The sequence below is a fragment of the Ochotona princeps genome, chromosome 6 (genome assembly GCF_030435755.1).
Source record: "Ochotona princeps isolate mOchPri1 chromosome 6, mOchPri1.hap1, whole genome shotgun sequence".
Classification (NCBI taxonomy): domain Eukaryota; kingdom Metazoa; phylum Chordata; class Mammalia; order Lagomorpha; family Ochotonidae; genus Ochotona; species Ochotona princeps.
Genome location: NC_080837.1, coordinates 42,847,864 through 42,874,018, shown reverse-complemented (window position 1 = coordinate 42,874,018; position 26,155 = coordinate 42,847,864). Strand labels below are relative to the sequence as shown.

The 26,155-nt window shown below is 41.7% G+C and overlaps 1 protein-coding gene across 3 annotated transcripts in view; it reads right to left on the bottom strand.

The window, feature by feature from the left end:
- Positions 1–503: 503 nt before the first annotated feature.
- Positions 504–26,155, bottom strand: part of LOC101524925 (neuroendocrine protein 7B2) — an 82,049-nt gene continuing 56,397 nt past the window's right edge. For 2 of the 3 annotated variants that reach the window (XM_058666105.1, XM_036495365.2), the window contains 4 exons: positions 14,732–14,881; positions 10,349–10,458; positions 3,672–3,725; positions 504–895 (listed from right to left, as the gene is read on the bottom strand). In XM_058666105.1, the coding sequence (XP_058522088.1) occupies positions 800–895; positions 3,672–3,725; positions 10,349–10,458; positions 14,732–14,881 (410 nt within the window). In that variant the 3' untranslated portion in view covers positions 504–799. Of the gene's footprint in view, positions 896–3,671; positions 3,726–10,348; positions 10,462–14,731; positions 14,882–26,155 lie in introns of all 3 variants that reach the window. The other variant, XM_004578201.3, reaches the window with a different exon arrangement.

Below are 26,155 nucleotides of genomic sequence, written 5' to 3'. Positions count from 1 at the left end.
AAAATTAGTAATAGTCTCTCCCTTCACACTACCTCCAATCCCCACAATCTGCCATTTATTTGTAGAAAAAAGTGAGGCTATTCATCCTTCAGGATCTCCCTATTGTGGGTTTTACTGACTGTTTTTAATGCTGTGTTGCGGGTAGCTCAGGTTTACTCTCTGAAAAATGAGGAATAATACCTTTCTGTTTACTTCACAGTGTTATCAATATTATCAGTGTCAGATAACATAGTGTTATGACAGGTTGTTCTACTCAACAAAGAAATTGTTTTTTAACAGTGTCCTGAAACAGAATACTTCACATGGCAATGCTTGCATACACATTTATTAAGATACAGCCAAGTAAAATGTGTTAACTCTTCTTCATGGAGCAACCTTCTTTATTGGTGTGTAACAATACCCGAGGGCTGGATACACCACATAATCAAAATCAAATGCCAACTTTTCACAGTCTTGACCAAAATAGTATAGCCCCCAAACACCATCATATACTGTGACAAATCTGAGCATTTCTTAGTCTGGCCTTTTATTGTTCTTGACATCTACATTTTCATGTTAATTCTCATTGCAGATCCACATAAAAGAGAAATAAAAAAACAACAAAAGCTCTTTCTAGTTCAGCAGAAAGTAGAGCTGTCAGTGTGTGGGACAAGGCAGTATCCAAATTGCAGCTGTTTTTTATCCATAATTACCTACATAAGAAGCATGCTGTCATTCCTAGGGATTCTCATCATGCATGCACATACAAGCAATACTGAGGTCTAACATACAATAGGAGATGCCACGCAGCACCTTCTTTTTATTCTGGATCCTTATCCTCTTCCGAAAAATGCGGGACAGACTTTTTGGCAACCACATTATCCAGTCTCTTTCCTTGTAGATATGGATTGACACTCTGAAAAAAAAATAGTTTGGTGTTACATGTGAACATACAACACAAGCATTTCACAGAGGAAGTAAACAAGAATCCTTTTCTGTCTACTGGATTCAAAAAGCAGTAGTGGAACCTACAGCCTACTAAATCACTTTTCTAATGCGTTAATGAGCAGCTCAGTGTCTACGAAGTATTTATTGTCTGACAAATGTCTCTTTCACACAACTACAGAGTTCTTTATAAGACATAGGTCATCTTCCAAAACATTATTTTTGTTGCAAAGATTTGGAGTTAAAAGTCTTTTTTTTTCAATGAACATTTTGGAGCTTGTTCATACTCTTTATTTCAAAAACTATCCTCTAGGGTTATCTGGCCTACCCCAAGGGAGCATGTCAAAATCTTGGGGTAGTTTGAGACGAAAAAACTGTATTTGATACAACAAATATTTCCTTTTATAGTAGCAGTAATATGTATTATAAAAATCTATTACATTGAAAGAGATCCACATTTTATGAAATAAATAATTAAAAGGTTGATAAACATAGGGTCAACATAGTTTCCTAGTGGGTAAAGCTGACACCTGCAATGCTGCCATCTTATATGGGCACCAGTTCCTGTCTTGGATGCTTTGTGAGTTAATTGAATTTGCTAAATATAGTAATTGTATGGGGCTCTAGGTAATTATGTTTCATAAAAGGAGGCCCTCTGTCCAGACCCAGAAAATGCCAAAAGTTTGGTGTTGAGTGGTGGGGAGCAGAGGAGGAAATTAATGAGGAGGAAACAGAAGTTTCTTACATGAATAGCAGGGAAAAAACTACTCGGAGCCATCATCTGCTGTCTGCCAGGGCACTCCTTAGCAAAAAACTGTAGCATGAAGTGGTGGAATCAGAGCTCCAAACCAGGCACTCTGGCATGGAATGCAGGTTCCCAAGCAAAGACCCACTCCTGAGCCTTATTTCTAATTATGCTCTGGGAACTCAAGGCATTTATATATTTGTCTTCTGACTTGAGTCAGAAACCACTTAGGTTACACAGAAAACAATATTTTCACCCTATAGCTGGAAGAACCACTGGAATAGGATCTTGGTTTGCCGTCCTTTGGAACCCCAAAGGAGTCTGCCTTGATTTTTCTTGATGTCTGCAGCTGAGGAGATTAATAAGGAGGCAACTCTTGTTTCCCCATCAGTCCAGAGAGGCCCATGGTTTATGACATGAGAAGGCATCTTGAGCGAGGCCTGAGAATAAGAAGAACTTGACACCTCTGGGTCGAAATGACCTTTGTTTTCAAAATGTCTGAGCCCTTTCTTTGTGGAGGAAGCTGAGGCTAAAAGCAAAATACATTATAATAGGTGTCTTAGCCAGCATTCTGAGTTTTGGCCATCACTGATCCTAGGGAAAGTCAACCTAAATTGTGACCCTTGGTCATTTACTAAGTCAAGACAAAAAAGAGGTTGGGCCAGGAAGGAGAGACAATTAAAACTTCATGCAAAGTTATTCATTTGGGGTCAGTCATTTGTCTTATTTGGAAATGTCCTTGTTGTACCAGGGGGAGATAGTCAAACCATCTTCCTAGTAAATTATGTGTATTCTGAGTTCCCAGAATAGAATTTCTTGATGTTCTGTCAAGAACACATTACAACCTTCAGGCCCTTCCTGTCACCATCTGCCATTGGAAACTGTAGCCACCAAGAGAAATCTTTAATAACCTTGTCAGCTCTCCCAAAGGAGATTAGTTTTCAGATGTGAGAGCTTCCTGCTTCACATGTAGAACATTGGTTGTGGGTCTTCCGTGTCTTGTAGGCAGCACAGGGACTTGGAACTTTCTGTTGTAGGAACTGAGGATGAGTGCTGAGGCCAGAAAACCCACAACTCTCAAAGCACTGTCTGGATTGGGCCACACTATTCAGCATGGCCACAGTTACTAAACTTCGCCAGGATGAAGTCACTTGGAATTTGGAGTAAACCACCAGTGGCTCTGGGTACATGGTTTGGCTTGTACATTTTAGCTGGAATGGTTACTATCTATAGCACTTTACTTTGTAAAAGCACAGCGTGTGTTTCTCCCTCCATCCCGTTAGAGGAGACAGAAAGACAGACCTCTGTGTCTACAATGGCTCCACTGCGTTAGCAGACACAACACAGATCACTTGCTAAATCTCAGTACCATAAGATATCTCGGAAAATCAAAGCAAACTTGACATTCAGTTTTATCTGAGGCAACACTGCATTGATATTAGTTCAAGTGGAGATCCCAGACCACAGTCCCATCCCAGACAGTTCTAGGGTGGCCAATAACAAGGTCTACAACAAACTCAGCCAACAAATATGACAGATCTAGTGGGTTATATATGCATGTGGCTAGGTCCTGAAAAAAAACATAAATAGGAAGAAATGAGATTGATTCACCACATCTTTTTCTTTGTACACCTTCAAAATTACTACCTAGAGTATTGGGCTCAGCCATTCCTTGTGTTTTTATGTAGCTGGTATAGATGCATGAATAGTTTTCTCCACTGGCCTAAAGATATATCCTTCTATATTCCCTGAATTTTCCCTACATATGCAAACCATGTCTTACATGTTTCCCAAATGTGATTAAAGTGATGAAATCACCACCTAGGTGAGTGTTCCACCCAAAATTTGGAGCTAATGATCAGGGGAATCATTGCAGAAAGCAAGAGCCAACCCTCTGGCCATGCTCTCAGCACTGTTCTGTCCCTGCAGGCTGCACCAGAAAAGATCAGGCTACTTCCAACAGCAAGCCCCCCAACCAGCCACCCAGCCAGCCGCAAGTTACCCTCCGCCTCCGTCTCTCTGCTCCCTTCATCTTCTCATAAAGGAGCTTCTTATTCTAGAATAGGAAAACAAAAGAAAATACAAATGCAGGAATATGGATCAAATTTGGTGAAGTTTTACAAGTATTACTTGGTGAGTCCCCTGGATATTTGCATATGCATATTTTGGAAACAAAACTAGATGAAAGGAATGTTGTGTCAGAAAGATAAACCACAAGAGAAAAACTGGTGGCAGTGGTGCAGCTTTTAATGAAGTCCTCTGCAGTGCCCCAAGACACACCAATGTCACCAACAATCTCATAAACAGGAAAATATGGCATTCCAAAACACAAGGGTGCTGGAAACCCATCTCCCCAGTTTGAACAGTCTTTGTTTAAAATAAATAGTTCTATCTTTGTCTCTCACTTTCTTTTTTATGAACTATACCATAAACTGTTCTCTAGCGCAGTGTCTGCCCATTAACAGCAACCCTCCGTGTAAAGAAACGAGACATTCTGACTTCAGCAACCATCCCTTCTGCGGCTAAAGTCAGCGCCCCAAGTCAAGACAATTGGAAAACCATTTGGTTTATAACATTTTTAATAGAGTGAGCCTTTTAAAAACTGCCAAAAACCTTCTTGGCAGAAGGGAAAGTTCTCTTGAGGGGGAGGGCTCTGTTAGCACAGTTTGCATAAGCGTTTCCACATATTGCTGTGTTTCCAACACTCAGTGACTTAAAGGAACTCTGCAGTATCAGACACATGCTCCACAGATTTCCCTGCCATTGCGCTATTCCAGACAAAACACTTATCCTGAAGGCAGAACAGGAGAAAGGGATGTGGGTGTTTTACTTGTGTTGCTTTGTTTATTTGGTGTTTTCATCAGAAGGAAAATAATGTATGAAAGAGGTGATTCATCTTGCTGTAGATAAAATACCTTGACATTGATTTAAGGTGGAAAAGAAGAGGGAGAGAGACAAGAGCTTTGGTAAGGAACAAGTTTATACAACCCCATATCCTCTAGGCTGCCTGATTATAAAGATTTTTTAATGGGAGTTTTGAAAGCGAAAATGACAAGTGCCAAGATAAGCCTCATCATTTTCATGTTCATTAAAATTCACCCCACCTGCAATTTACAATGTGTGTCTGTTGCCTAACCTCAACTATGTGGGGAATCTGGGCCAGAAGTGAAGGAGTCACCACTGCCAAAAACACCGATACTGACTACAGACTATCTCTTACTCACTTGGGGAATGGAGCAATTTGACGTCACTAAGGAGAAAAGGCACATGTGCACATCATTGCCTTGACCAACAAAGGTGCATATTGCTATGATGCTCATTCTCTTTAGTGAGTATTTGTGTTTCTATGAATGTGACACCATTACACACATAATGGCCTTAGGAGTTCATGCCCGATCTGCAGAAGGGTGGCTGATGGGGAAGAGATGAGGGCATTGTTTCTTCATGTGCACCTGCATGTTCAGCTGCCTTAGCTAAGTGGGAGTGTGGAGGGACTCAAGACTTCTTACTGCCTATCAGTGCTGGTGTGTTCTACTGTGCCACCAGCAGTGTTAAGGTAGCATCGTTTCCATTTCCTTCAGAAAATCCATAGAAGACTTCATTCAAAAATAGGTGCAAAAAGTTGGGCAACTCTTCCCCTCAAAGTTGGTCCCTGTTGTCCCTAACAGCTAGTGCTAGAATAAGGAGAGTAGTCCCATCTTAACAATGTTATTTTATGAATTTAAAGGCAGAGATTAACAAACATAGCATAGTGTAGCGCGCCCCTGGCCAGCAGGGAATAAAACGCAGACACCGAAGTTCTTCTCTGATCACACTTTATTGGAGCGCCGCTTGGTTGAGGGCAAGATGGTGGTGGGGGCGCAGGGAGAGCAAAGCGGATGGCTTATATACAACTCTATGAGAGGCGTGTCTGTGGCTCAGTGACTGGTCGTGATAGGACAGTGAGTGCTTACTTGTCAGATTGGGATAGGTCGCTGCTGTTGCCGGGCAAACTAGGGCAGGAAGCTACGTCAGGGCAGAGTTGTTTACTCTGTGCCTGTCGCCATCTTGTAATGGCGGCTGACTGCGCTCTGCAGCATAGGTTAAATTTTTTTTAAAAAGTATGCAAAGTGAGTCAGAAGAAAACAGCCATTTCTTCTGACACTCTTTTTCTGGGTGACTTCTGGGGGTGGGGGAGTGGTGAGCCTGTTCTCTGTATGAGCAGCAGGTTAACAATGAACTCAAGTTCATTCAAAGGGCTTTCCCTTATGCCATCAAGATTTTGGACAACTTCCCATTCCTATGAACCAGGGTAGGGGAAGAAGGGGACTTCTTGAAGGAATGTCTCTGACTCTAGAACTAGGGAAGAAAAAGTATAAAGATGAATGCATTTAGAATATCTAATTAGATTAGAATGCTAGAAAGAATTCAAAATTATGGAATCAAGTCAAAAGAAAGAAGAATTAACTCAAAGAGACTCCCACTGGCCAAGTCTAGGACAGTTGGAACATCAAACTAAGTAGCAGGGATCCATGGAATAAACACATTTATAAATAAATAAGAAAGCAGGGGAATCCCTGCTTAGAGTAAACAGCACTTAGTAGAAGCAGAAAGATTGGTGAATAAATCATATTTTGAAATTAGTACAGTTGGGCTCGGCAGCCTGGCCTGCTGGCTAAGGTCCTCGTCTTGATCCCATATGGCCTCTGGTTCTAATCCCGGCAGCTCCACTTCCTCTCTATCTCTCCTCCTCTCAGTATATCTGACTTTGTAATAAAAATAAAATAAATCTTAAAAAAAAAAAGAAATTAGTACAGTTAATTCTGACAAGCATTATTAATGTATCTAAATGTGATAGTTTAAAGTTAATTAGGGAGAAGGGGGAGCAGTGCGGTGGCTCAATTTGCTAATGCTCCACCTTTAAGTGCTAACATCCCATATGGGCTCTGGTTCCATGTCCTGGCTGCTCCATTTCTTGTCCAGCTTCCTGCCTGGGAAAGCAGTGGAAAATGGCCCAAGTAATTGGTACCCTGTACTCACATGGGATATCTAGAAAAGAAGTTCCAGGCTCCTGTTTTGGGATTGGCTCAGCTTTGGCTATTGCAGCCATTTGTGGAGTGACCCAGTGAGCAAATCTTTCCCCGCCTCTCCTTCTCTCTCAAAATCTGCCTTTTCAATAAAAATAAACACATCTTTTTTTAAATGGTTAAGTAGGGACCCAAATATTTACATAGTCCCAAAATACTTTTCCACAGACTAACTGTTAATCTCAAAGAAGACAGATCATTGTCCACGGGAGAAATGGTAGACACTACTTTAACCGAGTGAACGAAGTTAACACTATCAATCATGGGACAAACAGGCATCACAAGCTTCCTGCCATCAAGTATGCAGGAGCCCATACCAAAGAAGGAAACCCAAGACAGACCCAAACCGAAGAACTTTTGACTTTTCAAACATGCTGGTCCCTATCCCATGGTTCAGGCCATCTAGCTGTGACTAGCTCCTGATGAAAAGCATTGAGAAAGGGGAAATGTTTGTCCTGTGAGACAGTTTTTCCAAAATGACTAACTCAGCAGTTAGCACATTAAAGAAGGTGGGAATAATGGACATCTATAGTGTCCAAACTTCATTTATAGCTTTTCGATGTGGTAGATACATTTTCTGAAAAGCAATCAGCCCTCAATAGAACCTGGTAGGACCTCTGGTCAGGACACATTCTATCAGGGAGCTAAGAAAAGACATTTACTCAGCTTTTAAAGCAGTCTGGAACCAGAGGGTTGAATTCACATCTCTACTCAGCCAATCATTAGCTCTGTGCTGCTGAGCAGCATGCGTCTCCAGTGACAAGGATGGGCAGATCAAATGTGATTGCTGAGATCAGGTATTTGACAGTGTCTGGCACCTAATATGTGCTCAATAAATAAATATTACTATTTACTATTGTGTCATATAACACCATTACTGTTACTCAGTTCTGTATTCCCATTACCTAACACAGAGCCCAGAAGGCATATGATGCTCATTTAATAAATATGTCTTGAAACATTAACAAACAGAGTGGCATGAAGGAAATAAGACAGACACTTATGTTTATAATATGTGAATCATTGCTAAAGATGCAGCTCAGTTCCAGTTAACGTCAAAAAGAGGTAAGAGTTGTTAGCAAATAAGGAAGCAGGTCTTGCATGTAGTTCTACTGTAAAAAAAAATGACTACTTTGCTAACTAAAAGCATGGATGAGCTGAAGACAAAACAGAGTATTGTTGTACACAAATGCAGAGGAAAGTTTATGAGTCTCAGCCTAGAAAAGCAATACATACTCAATTCACACAACCTTGTGAAGAGTAGGCAAACCATTACTAGGTGGTAATGAGAAAATAAACAGGGAAACTTAAGTTTAAACCAACACATAACTACAGGTGACAAAAGGTATGTAAACATCGTCTCTGGTCATTGAGGTGTAATAGTACTTTCTTTTTACGTGTGATCCCAACCTCAGTCTCGAGCTCTGATGTAGAATGAAGAATGAGAATCAGTGAAACACAAATCAGTTTAGAGAACGAAGCAGAAAGAGTGAAGGACAGCAAGCGACCCTGCACGGTAATGCTGGGAATGAGTGGAAGAAAACTGTAAAAGTTTTCAAGAAGAGGAAAGTTAATAAGAGAAGTTCCCATTGCAGCAGTAGAAAGTTCATATTATTGGTGTCACATAAACTTGGCATATATATTTGTCTCTCCTCCTCATCTACGAGCCATCTTTATGCCATGTCTTGCAATAGCCACCCCCCCTTTGAAATATCTTTTATTCTCACCTTTCTACATCATGTTTTCAGCCATCATAGCTAGGATTACCTCCCATTTTAGTCTCTTGTTCCTCTATGTCACCCTTTAATATACCACCAACATCATTTAAAAAAAAGTTTTCATAAATTCAGTCCTACATTCAATAGTATGCTGCTTTTCTTCCATTTAACTCAACATTTTAAAACTCTACCAGTAGCCATGAAAATGGCTCCAGCAAGTAACACTAGCTGGATGTCAGTGGCATTGCACGTTAAGCATCCATTTGTGGTGCTAGCATCCCACATGGGTGCTCATTCAAGGTCTGGCTACTACACTTACAATCCAGCTCCCTACTAATGGGTTGTGACAGCAGCAGCAGAGAATGGTACAAATGCTTGGATTCCTGGAACGACGTGGGAGACCTGGAAGGAGCTCTAGACCCCTGGCTTCCCAACAGTCCAGGTCCAACTGTTGCGGCTCATCAAAGAGAGAACCAACAGATGGAAGATCTTTCTTCTCCCCTTCTCTCTGTAAATTTGCTTTTAAAATAAAACTAAGTAAATCTTAAAATAGAAAGAAATACTAGCTAATGGAACTGCCTATGAAAAAGAAGAGAAACAGACATTCAGGTGATGAGTGATGCGTTGTATCATTTGTAAAGGGGATAGTACATGTATGTGGAAGGCAAAGAGAACTGGGCAGTGAACACCGACACAAGATGGTGAAAAAGTGAAAGTGGCATTGATGAGGATGGACATCTTTCTCTAAAACAGTGTGCAATGGCGGGACAGAGTTCAGCTTTAAGATTTCAGCATTCCCAATGAACAAAGAAGCAAGAATATCTCCAAAAGATGTGCAGTTTGAAACATTTGCTCCATCACTCATTCGCTCATTCCACAGAGGTCCTGACTCCCTACAACCACATGGGAGTTAGTGCATGTAGGTAGTTCCCTCTTTGCTCAAGTGGTTTTCTGCATCAGCCTCCACAGGCCCAACCACAGGAACCAAAATGTATCCTATTCAGTTTTCACCTTCTTTGGCACACTGTTGCAAGCTGTTAGGATCATCTTGAATTCCAACAGTCACATGGTGTGATCCCTTGTGTTATCTGTTAACTGTCTTGTTTATAACATTGATAAGAACATGGAGTGGGTAGTGCTCGGATGTAAAAGATACAGGGTGAAATTTCCTTTTCTGTTGACATGAATTCTTCACCAAACTCCCTTTTGGTGCTATTCTATTGACTGGGTTATGTCTCTCCACCTGTTCGAATAGGAGATTGCAAACAGCTTGCTAAATATTTGGCTGAAATCCAAATATATCATGCCCACTTCATTTCCCTTGTTTAGCTGGCAAGTAAATGGAAAATTCTGACAAATCAAACAATACAACTCAATGGGCAGGACTTGTTTTTAGTACACTGATGTCAAATAGCTATCATCTCTCTCCTGAATGCTTAAACACAACTGATAACTAAAATCACTGAATGCATTTTAGAGATTTTTTTTCCCTTTGCATGAAGCAGAATTGCAGGTCTGTTTCTAAGTTCTAACATCCTTTTTTTTTTCTCTCGGTTACACAGACACCATCTCCCTTAGTCTAGAGGTCAAAATAGAAAGTTTTGTCAGAATTCTTTTATAAAAAAAAAATCACATCCATTTGATAAAACCCCGTATGGTATGCATGAAATGTTGGTGATATTTTAGAATGTGTTATGGCACAGGTTGTGGGGTAGGTCAGAATAGAAGCTTCTGGAGATTGGCCTCTCTACATGGCTTTGATATAACTAGCTTATTTAAAACCCTTCTTAATCAGAGAATTTTGAAAAATCATCTCACACCCTTAGAGCTCCTCTCTACCTTCCGTATCTTCAAAGCACTCACTCAACCTTACTAGCAACTGAGACCGTACTTACCCACTTGCCCAAACCTGGATAGTCATGTTCCGGATCAAAAAGATGCTGGTGCAACTGGAATTCCCGACTGAACTCTGCTGTGTCGGGGGTGTTTTCTAGACATCCGTCATCTGCTGCAAACAGCCAAAAGTTTTTGAGGCATGCCAACACACATTTACTATTATTCTCAGAGTTAATTTATCAAAACAACCACACATTCAAAAGTCAGAATCTGTTTACATCAGCCACTCTAAGTCACCTTCCCTCTGGAATCCAGACTCTATGTTAGATGGGACTGACTATTCATCCCTAACTCCCACTCCCATGGCAGATACTTTTTGGCTGTGCACCAAACCCACTTCCCTTTCCTCTCCAGTGCACAATTTGGCTGACTTTCCGTCCTTGCTTTGCAATCAGTTGGAGTCATAAGTTTGAATTTGAATCTGTTAGAAATGATGGTATTGCACTTCTACTCTAGCCCATAGAAACCTCCCATATGATGTCCCACCTTCTGATCTGCACGCTACATATTGCCATCCAGGGCCATTGGGAGAGTCAAATGTAAATATGGCAGTCAGGGTTTAGAAGCTCCAATCCCACCACACCCTTGCCTACCTCTGGCAGGATATGGCATAAATGAGAAACAAAGTTCTTCATTGTACGCCACCAAATATGCTTTATCTATTGTAACAGCAGGGGCTTCCTTAGGCAACACAGTTTTGTTCCACGGGCATCTGCGATGTCTTGGCTGAGCTCTTCAGAAAGCTCTTTGGCTTCTTGGATAGAATACATTATACAACAGCAATCACCAGATAGTACTTTGTGGTGTGTGTTACGAAAGTAATAGCTTAAGCTTTGCAGTCAGACACACAGAACTCAAGGACCAAATCCGAGCTCACAGGGACTCCATGGTTTCAGCCACTGCCTGCAATGCTGGCCTTCCCTATCAGCACAGGTTCGAGTCTCAATGGCTCCAATTTCAATCCAGGTTACTACTAATGTTCTTGGAAAAACAGAAGAGAACGGCCCAAATACTTTGTGCCACCCACATGGGAGACCAGGGTGCAGTTCTTGGCTGCAGGTTTTGGGCTGGCACAATCTCTGCCTTTGTGGCCATTTGGGAAATGAATCAGTTGATGTACCATCTCTCCCTCCCTACTTCTTCTTCTCTCTCTGTAGCTATCATTCTAATAAATAAATAAAATTTTTTAAGAAAAAAGCTTTAAAAAGGTTATTGCGAAGAATAGAAATTGTGGGAAAATAAAATGCAAATTTATTTTGGTGCAAATTTGTTTAATTTATGCACAGTCAAAACAACAATTACAAAATGTTTGGGTTACTTTCCAAATGCTTGCAATTGCCAGTATTGGGCCAGACTGAAAGCTGGTGGCTAGGAGCTCAATGCTTATGTGTGGCAGGAAAAAGAGCCAATTTTTTGTGCCATCACCACTGTGTCCAAGGAAGTTACAGTAATGAACTGGATCTGGAACTTGAGTGCAGGCACTCTAATGTGGGTCATGGGTGTCTTCAATAGCATCATAAACACTAGGCCAAATGCATATGCCCTTAGTTATTCACACCACACATTTTCAAAAACTTTTTAAATCTCCCTCATATACATTTATTTCAAAAAATTTTTCTACCAAAATAAATTTATTATTAAGTTCTATTTCTCACAAACTTTTTAAGTGCCTTTGTAGAGAGCAACTGGCACTAATAGGCCAATTAGTTCTCTTCCTGTGAGCTTCCTTTAAACGGCAGTTTATATGATGATCACTGTTTGAAATAAAGTGTATCTTCCTTTCAAATCAGAGGGAGAAGGTTGTCCTTCATGCTGTTTTTATCTAAGGCCCATTATTGCTAGGCAAATGTTCTAAAAAGGAGGTATTTCTTTTCCATCTCTAATGTACATTTTAAAAGGTTTAAAAGGTGGGAATGTGGAGGAGAATTTTTGCAGGGCTTGGAACAAAAAGAGGATCCTTTATCAAAGGGATTTTTAGGTCACAAGATCAATACTGTATAGAATTCTATCTATAATTAGCCAGATTGTCTAACCCTTTGGACATTCTGAAGTCTTCTAGCAGCTTTAAGCAAACCATCTCTCAGTACTCTGAAACATAAAGCTAATATGAAAGTCAGCCTTCTTAATAACTCTCCTTGTAGCATTAATGTATCTCCCTACTTTTCATCAAATCTAGACAATTCAGACAGTCCCCATATGGCATCTTCACAACCTTTCATAACTTTGAGTGGACCCAAACAGAGATGTAGAGAAAAAGCCCTGCTGTTGGAACTGAAGGGTTTCAAGACCTAAAAAATGTGCCCTAGAATTCACATCCTTGCCCTGAGGTGGAGAGACGAACTTTTGGGTAATGCTGCTCCATTCAGGATGAGTGGACCATGATTCAGAAAAGAACAAGGCATGGGAGGGGAAGTCAATGTTTTATTCATGGATTGCTCAACTGTGCTAGGTTGTGTCAGGCATAATTGTCTATGAGGCAGGTCTCAAAAAATTTCTCACAAAGCTACACTTGGCAAGTGATTTCTTTCTTAGAATACAACAGTAGAACAAAGAATGAGGACTCTGTTAGCTTAATGAACGGACAGCAAAGGAAATAGCAAATATCAGTGATGAACAAGTATCATCTGCAGTTGGGCTTTTATTGAACCCTGATTGACCTCCTTGATTGCCCTCCTCTCAGAGTTTTAAGGGCGTAAAACTAGGGCTGGATAACACAGGTCTGCTGTGCTTCTCTGTTTTCAGGACAACCTAGAGCTACACTGCATATTTGCCTATGGCTTTGATTGTGTCTGCTTTTTACCAAATAAAAGACTGAGCCCCATGAAAATCAAGTTTAACATACTATAGTGGAGACCAGAATTCTAAGCTCTTAAGCTTAGTGGCTCTTTTCATTCTCTTACAATAGTGTTCAAACTTTAGAGTGCTCCAGATTCGTGTGATGCGCTGGTTCCAATCCAGATGATTGGGCTCCACCTTCAAACTTCCAGATTCAGTGTGTCTGGGGTTGGACCTGAGAAGGTGCACTTCTAACAAGTGTCCAGATGATGTTGATATTGCGGGAATCACACTTCAAGAACTACAGCACTGTGCTCTAGCCATGAAACAGACCTCTGTAGAGATTGCTAGTTTCCAAACTTTGAGCTGCTCTTTCTTCCTTTGCTTTCTAAACCCTACAAGCAAGTCAAAGACAGCTGAAACGATCAGAGCCAGGCCAGGACTTAGGTTTCCTGCCATCCTGAGCCGACATTCCTATATTGGCTAAGTCACATTCAGCTGTTTTTGTTGTTTCATTTCAAGATGGGAGCTCTGTACTGCACTTAAAACAGAAGCCTCACTCTAGACGTAAGGAGGAGCAATTTTTTTAAGAGGATATTTTAGCTAGAGCCTGAATTGTGTTCAAGAAAAACCCAGGGGAGCCAATACTGTCACAATTTTCAGAGTAAGGCATAGTGTCATGGTGCTAGAGTGCACAGTCCTAAAACAGGACTGGTTAATTCTTCTCAGCACTTATGCCCGGAAGACCTAGGGAGAAATTATATCCCCAGGTTTAATTTCCTCAGTAATGAAGTTTGTATAATAAATGCCAAATATTATTATATCATTAAGCTTATGGAGAAAGATCACTCTTGTGATGGAAATTAGCACAACCCCAAGGAGGGAGGTGCATTATTTAATAGCGACAGAGCTAATTATGATCAGGATAATGATGAATGAGTCTTAAATCTATTAGAGGCTAAGATGAATGCTTTAAATGGATAATTTCCTGTAATTCCTACATTGGCCCCCATTTTGTAAATGAGAAAACTGATGTGCAAAGTGATCAATTTATTTGTTTAAGGTCACACACATTGCCCTTGAACTTCAACTCATATAATCTAAGCCTCGAGCCTCTGCCCTTAAGCTTTAATGCTCAAGGGCCAGTATCGTTGCAAGCCACTTACCATGCATTTGGCATGGGAGCAGGAAAGCAGAGGGGATAGATGAGTAACATGGGAAAGTTTCAACCTTCTTCTTTCTGCAAATTCTTACCTTCCTGAACCCCTCTATATGCCAGCCCCCAGTTTCCAAATAAACAGGAGTTGAGGATAGTTGCTAACTAGGTATAGGTCTGGGACATAGTTGACTTGCTTATTAGTGGAGAAGAGAGCATTGATTCCTAAAGAGAGAGAGATGGAAGGGAAAGACGTGGTAAGGGAAATCATAGGTGTCTCTGAGCTCTTGAACTCTCAGGTTCTAAGAGAAAATTTCCTCACCTTCTACTTATAAATGGACTCATCAGAATGGAAACAACATTTCTGGAAACATTGGTAGCAAGTGTTAGAATTTGTAAATTTCCCCCAATGCCTCTACTTGTCATGGTTTTCCAAGTGCATGTCCATTACCTGTTTTTCCAACGGGACAGGGATTGGGAGGGTCTGGGTAGCCCTGATCATCACTGAAGTCCTTAGGAATATTGTCACCAGTCAACTCTGCCACGATGTTGGGGATGTTGCCAAACGGACCCAAGTGCTGCAGACCTTCATGAGCTCCACCTGCCAGGAAATCAGAAGCGATTCATTGCTGTGCAACTAAATTCATTTCAATTGGTATTTATTCAAGCAAAGCACAGAGGCAAAGCACTGTGCTTTATACTGTAGGGAAAGAAAAAAAATAAATGAAATTGGTCTTACCCTCTAGTTTAGAAATGCAGTAAGAGATACAAATACATACTGTAAATACATCATTTCTTCACAAGGCAAACTATATACATGCTTTAAAAAATGTTCACTCAGTATTTAGGTGTGGAAAAGGGAGAGTCTGATTTGTTCTTGAAGGAATTTGAGTGGCACTGACACAGGTAAGGTTATGGAAACTGAGCAGGAGAAAAGGGACAACAAGGGATAATATTAGGGGCTAGAGTGTGAAGTCACTGGCACACAGGTATAGCAGGCCGAAAGTACACTACCCCACCCACTAAACATGAAAGAAAAAATATTTGTGATCATCATGCCATTCTAGCTCAACTCGGTACAATTTGATGTATTTATCCCTTTCTTCTCCGTATACTTTTGTATACAGATGTTCATTCATTTTTTTCATTTAATAGTGAAGGACAGACATCTTCCCATTTGTTTGGTCTCAATTCCCATAATCTGAAATGGCTATGTAGTATTTTTTAACCCAATGACTGATCCAAGACACAATAGTCATTCCTCTCTTATGAGACAGCCTTTCCCAATTTACTTAAGGCATTTAATATTTTCCATATTTTGGATTAGTTTTCCTCAGGATAGATTCCCAGAAGTCAAATGACTCGATCAAGGCTGTAAACATTTTTATGACTTTTGATACAGCAACAGCAAATTGTTTTCAAAGAGAAGGTACTGATTCACAAAATAACAGCAGCAAAAAGAAAAGTGAGAAAATCATTTTTACAGCATCCTCACCAGCACTGAGTTTTACAAATACAAATTTTGTAGGGATTTTTTCTAACTTAGAAAGACATAAAAATGCAATGATTTAGACAAACTGTAAACATTTCCCCATTTATTTACTTGCTAGTTTTAATTTCTTTGTATGTGTGCAAATCTGGTGTTTATGCTCTTAGAATTATGTTTCCCCTATCAGTTTGCAAAACCATTTTAAAAACAGACTTCTTTTCTTTTTTTTTTTAAAGATTTATTTATTTTATTACAAAGTCAGATATACAGAGAGGAGGAGAGACAGAGAGGAAGATCTTCCATCCGATGATTCACTCCCCAAGTGACCGCAACGGCAGGTCCTGCGCCGATCCGAAGCCAGGAACCTGGAACCTCTTCCAGGTCTCCCACGCGGGTGCAGTGTCCCAATGCATTGGGCCGTCCTCTACTGCTTCCCAGGCCACAAGCAGGGAGCTGGATGGGAAGTGGAGCTGCCGGGATTAGAACCGGCGCCCATATGGGATCCTGGGGCGTCCAAGGCGAGGACTTTAGCTGCGAGGCCACGCCGCCGGGCCCCTTGTTTTCTTTTTAAAAATTTATTTATTTTTATTGGAAAATAAGATTTACGGAGAGAGAGACAGAAAGATCTTCCATGTGCTGGTTCATTCCCCAAGTGACCACAACAGCTGGCGCTTAGCTGATCTAAAGCCAGGAGCCAAGAACTTGTTCTGGGTCTCCCATGTGGGTGCAAGATTCCAAGACTTGGGGCCATCCTCTACTGCTTCCTCAGGCCACAAGCAGGGAGCTGGAAGGGAAGTGGAGCAGCTGGGATACGAACCAGTGCCCATACGGGATCCTGGCACATGCAAGGGAGGACTTTAGCCACTAGGCTTTTGTGCCAGGACCTCAGTGATCACCTTTGAGTCTGTCTTTTCTAACGTGCCAATGAGTCTGAGCTCCAGAAATGATGCCTGGTCCATAGCTGACTCTTGATAAGTCATTAAGCATTTGTTGTTGGTTTGTTGTTCTTTTTCCAGAAGCTATTACTACACTTTACTAGAGACTGCAAGGTTGCAAAAGGAAGAAGTTGGACTGTTGCATGAGATGAGACAAGTACAGGTCAGAGAAACATCACTAACCGTCTGTGTAGAATTTTACCTGAATATCCTTCCTCCCCACCAACACACACACACACACACACACACACACACACACACACACCCCACATGCTCCCACCTCCCAGGGTAACAATTAGGAAAAAGGTAATAAATTCAGAAAAAGAAAAAAAAGTCCTACAAGATCGTTATTGCTCCAAAACACATGTTTATTCTAGCTGTTTAAGACGAACACTGATTGGGGCCAGTGTGGTAGTCTAGTATGTTAAGCCTCTGTATGTGGCACCAGCATCCTATATGAGTGGCCGTTCATGTCATGGCTACTCCACTTTTGATCCAGCTCCCTACTAATGGCCTGGAAATGCAGTTAAGGGTGGCCCAAGGCACTAGGCTACTGCAAATGGGCCCATAAACTTTTTTTTTTTATAATAAAGTTAACAGGCTGTTGACTAACATTTTCTCCAAATATTTTCCCCATGTTGTCTGACTTGGAATTCTGATTATTATTCTAACATCTTGTCAACACAGGCTTTAATATTTGTATCATCAAATGCATTGTGTTTGTTCTTCTTTGAGATTTCATCTCATTCTTCTCAGTTTACAAAGTCATTACTTCATTCAGAAATGTACCAATATTTGAATATTTCTTTTAGCTTTCTTGAAGTATAAATTAACTCTTGAATCCATATGCTATTTATTTTAGGGTATGTGTGTTTATCAGTGATCTCACCAGTAGTTTTTTAATAACTCTATTCTTTCCCATTACTTCATGCCTTCAATAAATATTGAAATGCTCCCTACTTACCCAAACTTGCTGTGATCACCAAGATACGACTGCGGATATATAAACGACATATCTTGCCAAACCTGCTTTGCTTTATAGGTAAATGCATGTCAACTTCTGCATTCTCTTTGTGGTAGCTTTCACATCTTGTAAGGTTTGGGAAGTTTCTTTTTCCAACATGAGAGCACATCATTTCTCATAAGGTTTTCAGATTTATCAGTTCTGTTGGGACGCAAGACCCTCTCATGCACAAACACCCTTGCCATGAGGCCAGTTTATTTAAATCCAGAAGGAGGAGGCTCCTTCTCTCTGGATGAGCACTTGCACTTGCATTTATTTTCTGGGCTGAACCAATGCTCCTTTTGATTGGCACATTTTCCCCCTTTAGGACTTTTTTCTAGATTTATTTTTATTTATTGGAAAATCAGATATACAGAAAGAGAGATCTTCTGTTCACTGATTCACTCCCCAAGTGGCCGAAACTGAGCCGATCCAAAGCCAGGAGCCAGGAGCCTCTTCTGGGTCTCCCATGCAGGTGCAGGATTCCAAGGTTTTGGGCCATCCTCCACTGCTTTCCCAGGCCAGAGGCAGAGAGCTGGATGGAAAGCAGGGCTGCTGGAATACATTCAGTGGGATCATGACTAGATCTTCTGGTTCTGGCAATCACATTGTCTCTTTAAAGTCGCTTCGTGTCAGTTCTCATTAATGATATTTGATTAAAGTTTATCAACATCACGTCTTTCAATTCCCACCATACTGAAATGCGTACATCACCAGTTGCTGAGTTGTTGATTTTGTTTTCATTTTGTTATTTTTGTGATGACAGTGGGTAGCCTGCATATTTTCTATATTAAAATAATACAGTATTTCCTTTGTTTACTACCATATCATAATTTTTGTAAAATTTTCTCATGTGAGTAGTTAAAATATTTATATGAGCTTTGAATGTTTAAGTATAGACAATTATTCAATCTTTTCTATTATATTAAGTCTTTATTCATCTTTCAAATCTTTAATTTATTCACCTAATGGATATATATTAAATCAAATACTCTTAGTAAGTGCTTCTCAGTCTCTTATTTCTTATTGTTTCCATGTTATCATTTTGATGGTATGCTAGTTGGCAAATCTAGGAATACAAATCTTTCATTTTAGTTGTGTCAGTAATTTACTATTAAATAGAAATTGACAAATCGTATTCTAGTTCCTATTTCATCTATTAGTTTGATACTCTGATTTCATTGATTTGCATTTGATTGATACATCCTGGATCACCTTTTTATTTCTACCCTTTATACATAGCTGTCTGTTGTGTGCCCAATGACTATGGGTTAGCTACTTTCAGAGATCTTCTGGGGATAAATATTTATTACCCCACACTAATCCAAAAACTTCAAGGGTTAAACATACATAACACAACATGTGGTATTGATAGATATGAAGTTTTGTATAATCTTGGCACTGTAGTCACCACTGTGCTTGCTATAGAGCATGCGCTCTGATGTGTCAAGACATGTCTCAACTTTTGAAAGCACCCTAGCATTACGTGCCAGGAATTATCCAACTTGGCTCAAGGGGGTTTGTATGTCTTAATGCTCCATTAGTAATTAATGAAGGGAGCAAACACAGTTTCTCTTATGGAAGACCTGCCAAGGCTCTGTTTACCTCTGTGCACCAGTGCCACTAAAATGAATGCAGCATTTGTTAGGAAGCAACAGATGTTTAGAGCAGCAGATACATTAGAACACAGGCTCTTTTAAGACCACATTTAATGGCATCAAATGGAGAAACACTCTCTGAGGTAGGACCTGTGAGAGATGGGCAGAAGTAAAGAATGCTGTCCTTGGCACTCCAGGAGCCAGGGTTTTATAGACAACTAAACACACATTTAGAAAATAATTTTACCATTTAATGGTTGTGTTTGCATCCAAATGCCAGATATCAGTTTCCTTATGTTTATATTATTTCCATTTCTTGCACCTAAAGCCAAACCAATCAAAACATTATGATATCATGATACTGTCAAATCCATCTATCCCGGTCTTCTTAATCACCTTGCATAAACTGCACAGACTAAATATATATTTGAAAACTATTAATTATTCAATTTTAAAGGACTTACTGAGCAAACACCATTCAACATATCAAGACCTGAACCAGGTACTAAAGGATCAATGATGAATCAGATGGATGTCGATTCAGATTTTACAGAATTCACAGTCCACAAGGATTCAAAAAGAAAAACAAAATGTTACAATGAAGACATTCTTAAAGCACTTGGGATCTAAGTGGGATGCTGCCAATGTCACAGTGGTAAAAGTCTGGACCTGGGTCATGAAACACTTCTAGAGAATCCATGACTGTGAAAGACATTGTTCCTGGAGCTGGCACTGTGGCACACTGGCTTAAGACACCGCTTGCAATGCTGACATCCTATATTGGAGCGTCAGTTGGAATCAAATTGTTCTTCCAAACCAAGTCCCTACTAATGCACCTGGGAAGGCAGCAGATGATGCTCCAAGTACTTGGACTACTGCTACCCGAGAGGGAGGCCAGGATGGAGTCCCTGGTTCCTGGTTCCAGTCTCGTCCAGGCCTGGCTGCTGTAGACATTTAGGGAGTAAATCAGCAAATGAAAGTTCTCTCCTATACCCTCCCTCTTTCTCTCAGTCTACCTTTCAAATAAATAGATAAAATTTAGAAAAGAAACACAGTTTCAATTTTCTAAGAGGTTGTTCATTCTAATAGGATACTGAAGACTAACACAATAAGCCAGCAGTTCCTAATAGGAAGTAAACGCCCAAGTAATTCATTGTGGCATAGATGGCAAAATGTAGTACAGACAACAGACTGTTGCACAGGGATACATTGGAGAGAGCTTAAGATCTCTAAGTGTATTGCTGACTTCAGGAATGAACTGACAAGAACTGAGACATAATAGGTGCTGCCTGAGTAGAAATAAGATTTCCAGAAATGCACTTGAGAGACATGAATCAGAGTCCATGTGGTTCCCAGAGTCTAGAAGTCTACTGATTGGAGAAAGCCATGCTATTGATAAAGACTGCTCTTCAGTTACAGTTTTCAAGCTTAATTCATTAATTCTGTACTGTGACGGTGATTATCTGCTCCCATCCCAACCACAGCTCTCTACAAATGTCTCTAAAATAAAATGGAAAACATTCCATTCTTGCCAAATGAGTTTTAGGCTCAGTTTTGTTTGTAGAATAAAATTGGTTCCATGCAGTCGTTTATGTCTGAGCTTTAGATACCAAATCATTGATAGATTGTGTGTGTGTGTGTGTGTGTGTGTGTGTGTGTGTGCTGTCACAGCAGTAAAGTTCCACTCGGCTGTAATTCTGAGAGGCAGCAAGAGAGGAGGAAAGAACCTGAGTTGGTGTGATCTGGATCAGAGCCCTTGAATCTCCTTGGCCTGTCTTGAGCTCTCCACAAAAAAAAAACCTATGCAGCTTCTGCCCATAGCCTGCCTCTCTGCATTCTGATCCCTGCTTTGACTCTATCTTGTCTCCCCTGTGTAGCCCTTTTAGATCAGCAGTGCAGCCAACTCACCTTGTTTACAGTATCTTGCAACTTGGGGCATCTGATCAACTTGTGCGCCCCACTTTGCCACCTGAGGACCCTGAGGACCCCCAGTAAGGGTCCAGGACCTCCCAATGCTTCCTCATCCAGAACAGGGCACTAATTGTATCTGGTTAATTAAAAGTTCCTTTCAATTTCAAATCCAATTTCCTGCCTTTCTGATTTTAATCAGTTGTTGTCATCTATTAATGAAAATATGATAAACTAAATACCTTCTGACCTACTGAAATTTTATTTGGCTCAGTCATGAGCTTTGTGTTATGCTAGTACTATTTTATAAAGATTCAGTTTATTTTTATTTTGAAAGGCAGAGTTACAGAGAGAGGCAGAGAGAGATTTTCTGTTGACTGGTTCACTCCAGGAGCCAGGAGCTTCTTCTATGTCTCCCCCATGGGTAATGCGGCCATAGCACTTCAGCCATCCTCTGCTACTTTCCCAGGTGATTAACAGCGAGCAGGATCAGAAGTGGAGCAGCCTGGACATGAACTGGCACCAATGTGTAGGAATGCTAGAGCCACAGGAGAGGCTTAGCCTACTACACCATGGACCGGCTCATGTGTTGTTTTTGTTTGCTTATTTGTTTTTAACTGTATGGTAATAGAGTAAATCTCTGGTATCTCATCATATCTTGATGTCATTTGACTCTCCTAAAAGTAATACATAAAAAAGACAAAATCTGAGTTACCTGAGGTTTCCAATTACAGTAACAAATATTGTTACCCATATAGCATCCAAATGACTAAAGCATGCTCTGAAAGTTCAACATTCAGGTATTTAAGCACCTAAAGAAAAATATTCACTATGAATTTAAATACTTTGCTTCTAAATCTTTATTTATTTTATGCTATTTGAAAGGTATAGAGACAGAGAGATCTTCCACCTACTGATTCACTCCTCAAATGTCCACAACAGCCAGGGCAAAAGCAGGCCAACACCAGAAACTAAGAACCGCATCATGGCCCCCCTCTATGAGCGACAGGGACCAAGCACTTGAGCCATCATCTCTGCCTGCCAGATTCCTACACATTCACAGGAAGCCGGATGGCAAGTGGAGGAGCCAGGACTCAAACCAAGCTCTGACAACACTGCTGCACCAAACGCAGTGCCTGTTGGCGAATGCCTCAACAACTAGATCACATTGCCACAGGGAGTTCCCGGAGCATTAAGGAGTAGGCAGCAATGGAACTTTCTTAAATGGTTTTTGCTGCTAAGAATTTTGATGTTCTTTCCTTCCTCCTTTTAAGTTATTAACCCTACTCATCCCCAGCCCTTCTCATAATGAAGTATAGTATTATGCAAATCACTAGATATAAGCTGAGTCCTGGTGATTTCCTCCTTCTAATCTGCTCTGTATAAACACACATACTGATCTTGTCAAAATGTAAATTCTTATCTAACAATTAAGGGCGGGGGATGGAACACAGGTTCTGCATTTTTACCAAATTCCCAGACGATTGACCCAGGAACCAAGCTTTCAGTGACCAAGGGCTAAGAAGTCAGGAAGCAGGGCTCACTAGAACTCTGTAGATCACATTCGTCCTAAGCCTTGTTGTTCTCTCTTTGAGGAGCATTATCCGGTATGGCTCCCAATAGCTTTCTGGAAGTCACATAGGGAAATTCTGGCTGCAGTGCAAGTCCCTTGAGTTTGGGTTCCGCTCTAATCACATCAGAAGAGAAGCATGCTAGAGGGCCATTCCACACTCAGGTCTGTGAAAATCAGAAGTACACACCTCCCTTGCAGGTTGTTTTCATGGTGCAAGTGACATCCTCTACAGAGCTTGAGGTCACCACACCATGATGGTGGTGGTGTGGCCTGCTTGGACAGAAGTCAAGGTTGATCAGAAAATATACAGAGGGCCCGGCAGCGTGGCCTAGCGGCTAAAGTCCTCGCCTTGAAAGCCCCGGGATCCCATATGGGCGCCGGTTCTAATCCCGGCAGCTCCACTTCCCATCCAGCTCCCTGCTTGTGGCCTGGGAAAGCAGTTGAGGACAGCCCAAAGCTTTGGGACCCTGCACCCATGTGGGAGACCCAGAAGAGGTTCCTGGATCCTGGCTTCGAATCGGCATAGCATCGGCCGTTGCGCTTACTTGGGGAGTGAAACATCGGATGGAAGATCTTCCTCTCTGTCTCTCCTCCTCTCTGTAGATCCAGCTTTCCAATAAAAATAATAATAATAAAAAAAAACATGCTATGAAGGGCCCAGTGCTATGGCATAGCAAGATTAAGTGGTCATGTGAGACCTCGGGATTCCCATATAAGTGCCAGTTCCAGTCCTGGATGCTCTATTTTAGATCCATCTCTCTGTGAATGCACCTGACAAAGTAGTGGAACATGATCCAAGTGTTTGGGCCTTTGCCACCTATGTGGGAGACCTGAATGAAGTTCAGGGTTTGATCTAGCACAGTCCTGGCCACTGTGGCCATTTGAGAGTGAACCAACAAATGAAAGATCAATCTCTTCTCTGTGTGTGTATGTGTATGTGTGTGTGTGTGTGTGTGTGTGTGTTCCTTTCTCCCACTTTCTCTCAGTCTCTGCCTCTCTGTAACTATCTCTTCAATAAAGAAACATGCCAGTGTGATCAACAGGACAAGAATTACTATCCATAAGTGAGAAAGTGAGCCCTGGGAGAGGGTTACTTTCCCTACTAGAGTTCAGGATTCCAGCACTATTTTCACTCTTCAGTGGCACCAGCACAACCCCTCGTGGGTCCCCTGCATCCCGGCCATACCCATCACAGTGGGTCTCCATTCTCCACACACCTGCAAGCAACAGTTGATAGGATCACCTGCCAGGACAGTGGAGGCTTCTCTGGTCTGGGACCAAGACATCAACCTGCCACTCTGCAGCAGGCAGCAGCAGCCTCACTCCAAGACAGGCAGGCAACTTGGTGCTGGCCATCACATTCCCTTTGTGTCAGAGTGCTGCCTCCTGCCAAGAAAGCTTGGAGCATCCAGACGGAGCCCCTGTCCTGCAGACTTCGCCTCCCAATTTGGTAACACCCTGACAAGCTCACAGCCAGGCAGAGTGTCATCGAACCCCTCACCCCATGCTGAGGCTATCCATGAAATCATGCAACTGGGCATCTGTGCCGGGCAATAAAGGCGAATTGTGGCGGGGCTGCCTGGTGCCAAGGAGCCAGTCACCATCTCATAAAAAGGGAGTTCCGTGAGGAGCGTCTGGCAGAGAGTGGACGCGCTCCCCTGAATACCAGCCATTGAGCTGCGGGGAAAGCATCCAGCAGTTTTCACTTATGTGACCACAAACAGCAGACGCTAAAAATACACTGTGGTCTCGTCCTTCATTCCTGCAGTGAGTCTCAATCCATCATTTATAAAGCTGGGACCAGTTTTCCTTTTGTCAATGGTCTAGGAGTCTGAAGTAGTTGCGCGGGCTCTTCCAGCATATGCCTGCTCTCCTGTAGTCTCCTCCTTCGGACGCCTGGTGGAGAGCCGGAGGTACATGGGCAAGAGCACCTGGAGAGGCAATGATTGACCATGTGGAGACAGAGGCAGCTCACCCGGGGCTCAGCCAAGAAGGAGAAAAAGTGCAGGGAGGCACAGGGAAGGCAGAAGTCATGGGGTCTAGAGGCCAGAGAGCAGCAGTGATAAGACAGGAGGCAGGACATGGTCAGCACAAAGCAGGCAAGGAAGAAGAGCCCCAGGAAGTCCCAGGACACCCTGAGAGCCCTGCTAAGAAAGGTCTGACCTGCCCAAAGAGTTTTGTTATTTTTTTTTTCCTGCAACTTGAAGTAAACACATAGCGAGTTTACCCTCCTGAGTTGCCATCTCAGCACAGCGCATGGACAAGTTCACCACAGATACATGCAAGGAAATGGGCAGGGAGAAAGACAAATGAGCCCTTGGTAATGGGCACAAAGCCCAGAAAAAGCACCTAGCATGAGCGTGGCTTTGGCCATTTCAATCTTTCATCCATATTTCTGCTTCTAGTTAACCCAAGACATTCACAGGGACTCAAAGGAAGAAATAACCCGAACTGGGTCATTTCTGGTCATTTCCCATCCTCAGAATTCACTGTATTAAGCCCTCTCGTGTCTGGGTTTCTGGTGAGAAATGAGAATCTTGGAATTCAAATCTACTTATGGAAAAAGCATCAATTTACTGAGGACCCACAGATAAGAAACCACCTTTCACACAAAAAGCTTTTAAAGCTTCCTGTTTTGGGGGTCTTGGGTTCGAGTCCACATTCTGCTACGCACTGTGTGATTTTGATAACCTTCCAATCTCGTTGTCCCTCAATTCCCTTTTGTGCCTAGGGATAAGATGCTTGTCAGAGGATCAAATGCTTATCTCCAGGCGTGGTGTGAAATAAACGCATTAGCTGTTTTCATTATGCAGTCAGCATTTCCTAATAGCACAATTCCCAGAGCCCAGGTGAATGATCATCCATACTTTTCATTCTGGAGATCACAGTGCTGTATTTGAGGTCTTGAGCAACAAGGTCTCAAAATAATTGAGCTTGGAATGGGGCTTGTGCCACAGTGAGTTAAGTTGCTGCTTGAGACAGCATCCTATAGCAGAGTTGATTACAGTCCCAGCTGGTCAGCTTTCAATCCAACTTCCTGCAAATATGCCTGGGAAGACAGCAAAAGTCCTTGGGCTCCTGCCACCCTTGTGACCAGCGTATGAAGGCACTTGCTTGCTCTCTCCCCACTCTGTTACGCTACCTTTCTTTCTTTCTTTCTTTTTCTTTTTTTAACTCTACCTTTCAAATGAAGAAATAAATGTATTTTGGGCCCAGCACAGTAGCCTAGTGGCTAAAGTCTGTGCCTTGCATGCACCAGGATCCCATTTGGTTGCCGGTTCTAATCCCAGCAGCCCCACTTCCCATCCAGCTTATGGCCTAGGAAAGCAGTCGAGGATGGCCAAAAGCCTTGGGACCCTGCACCCACGT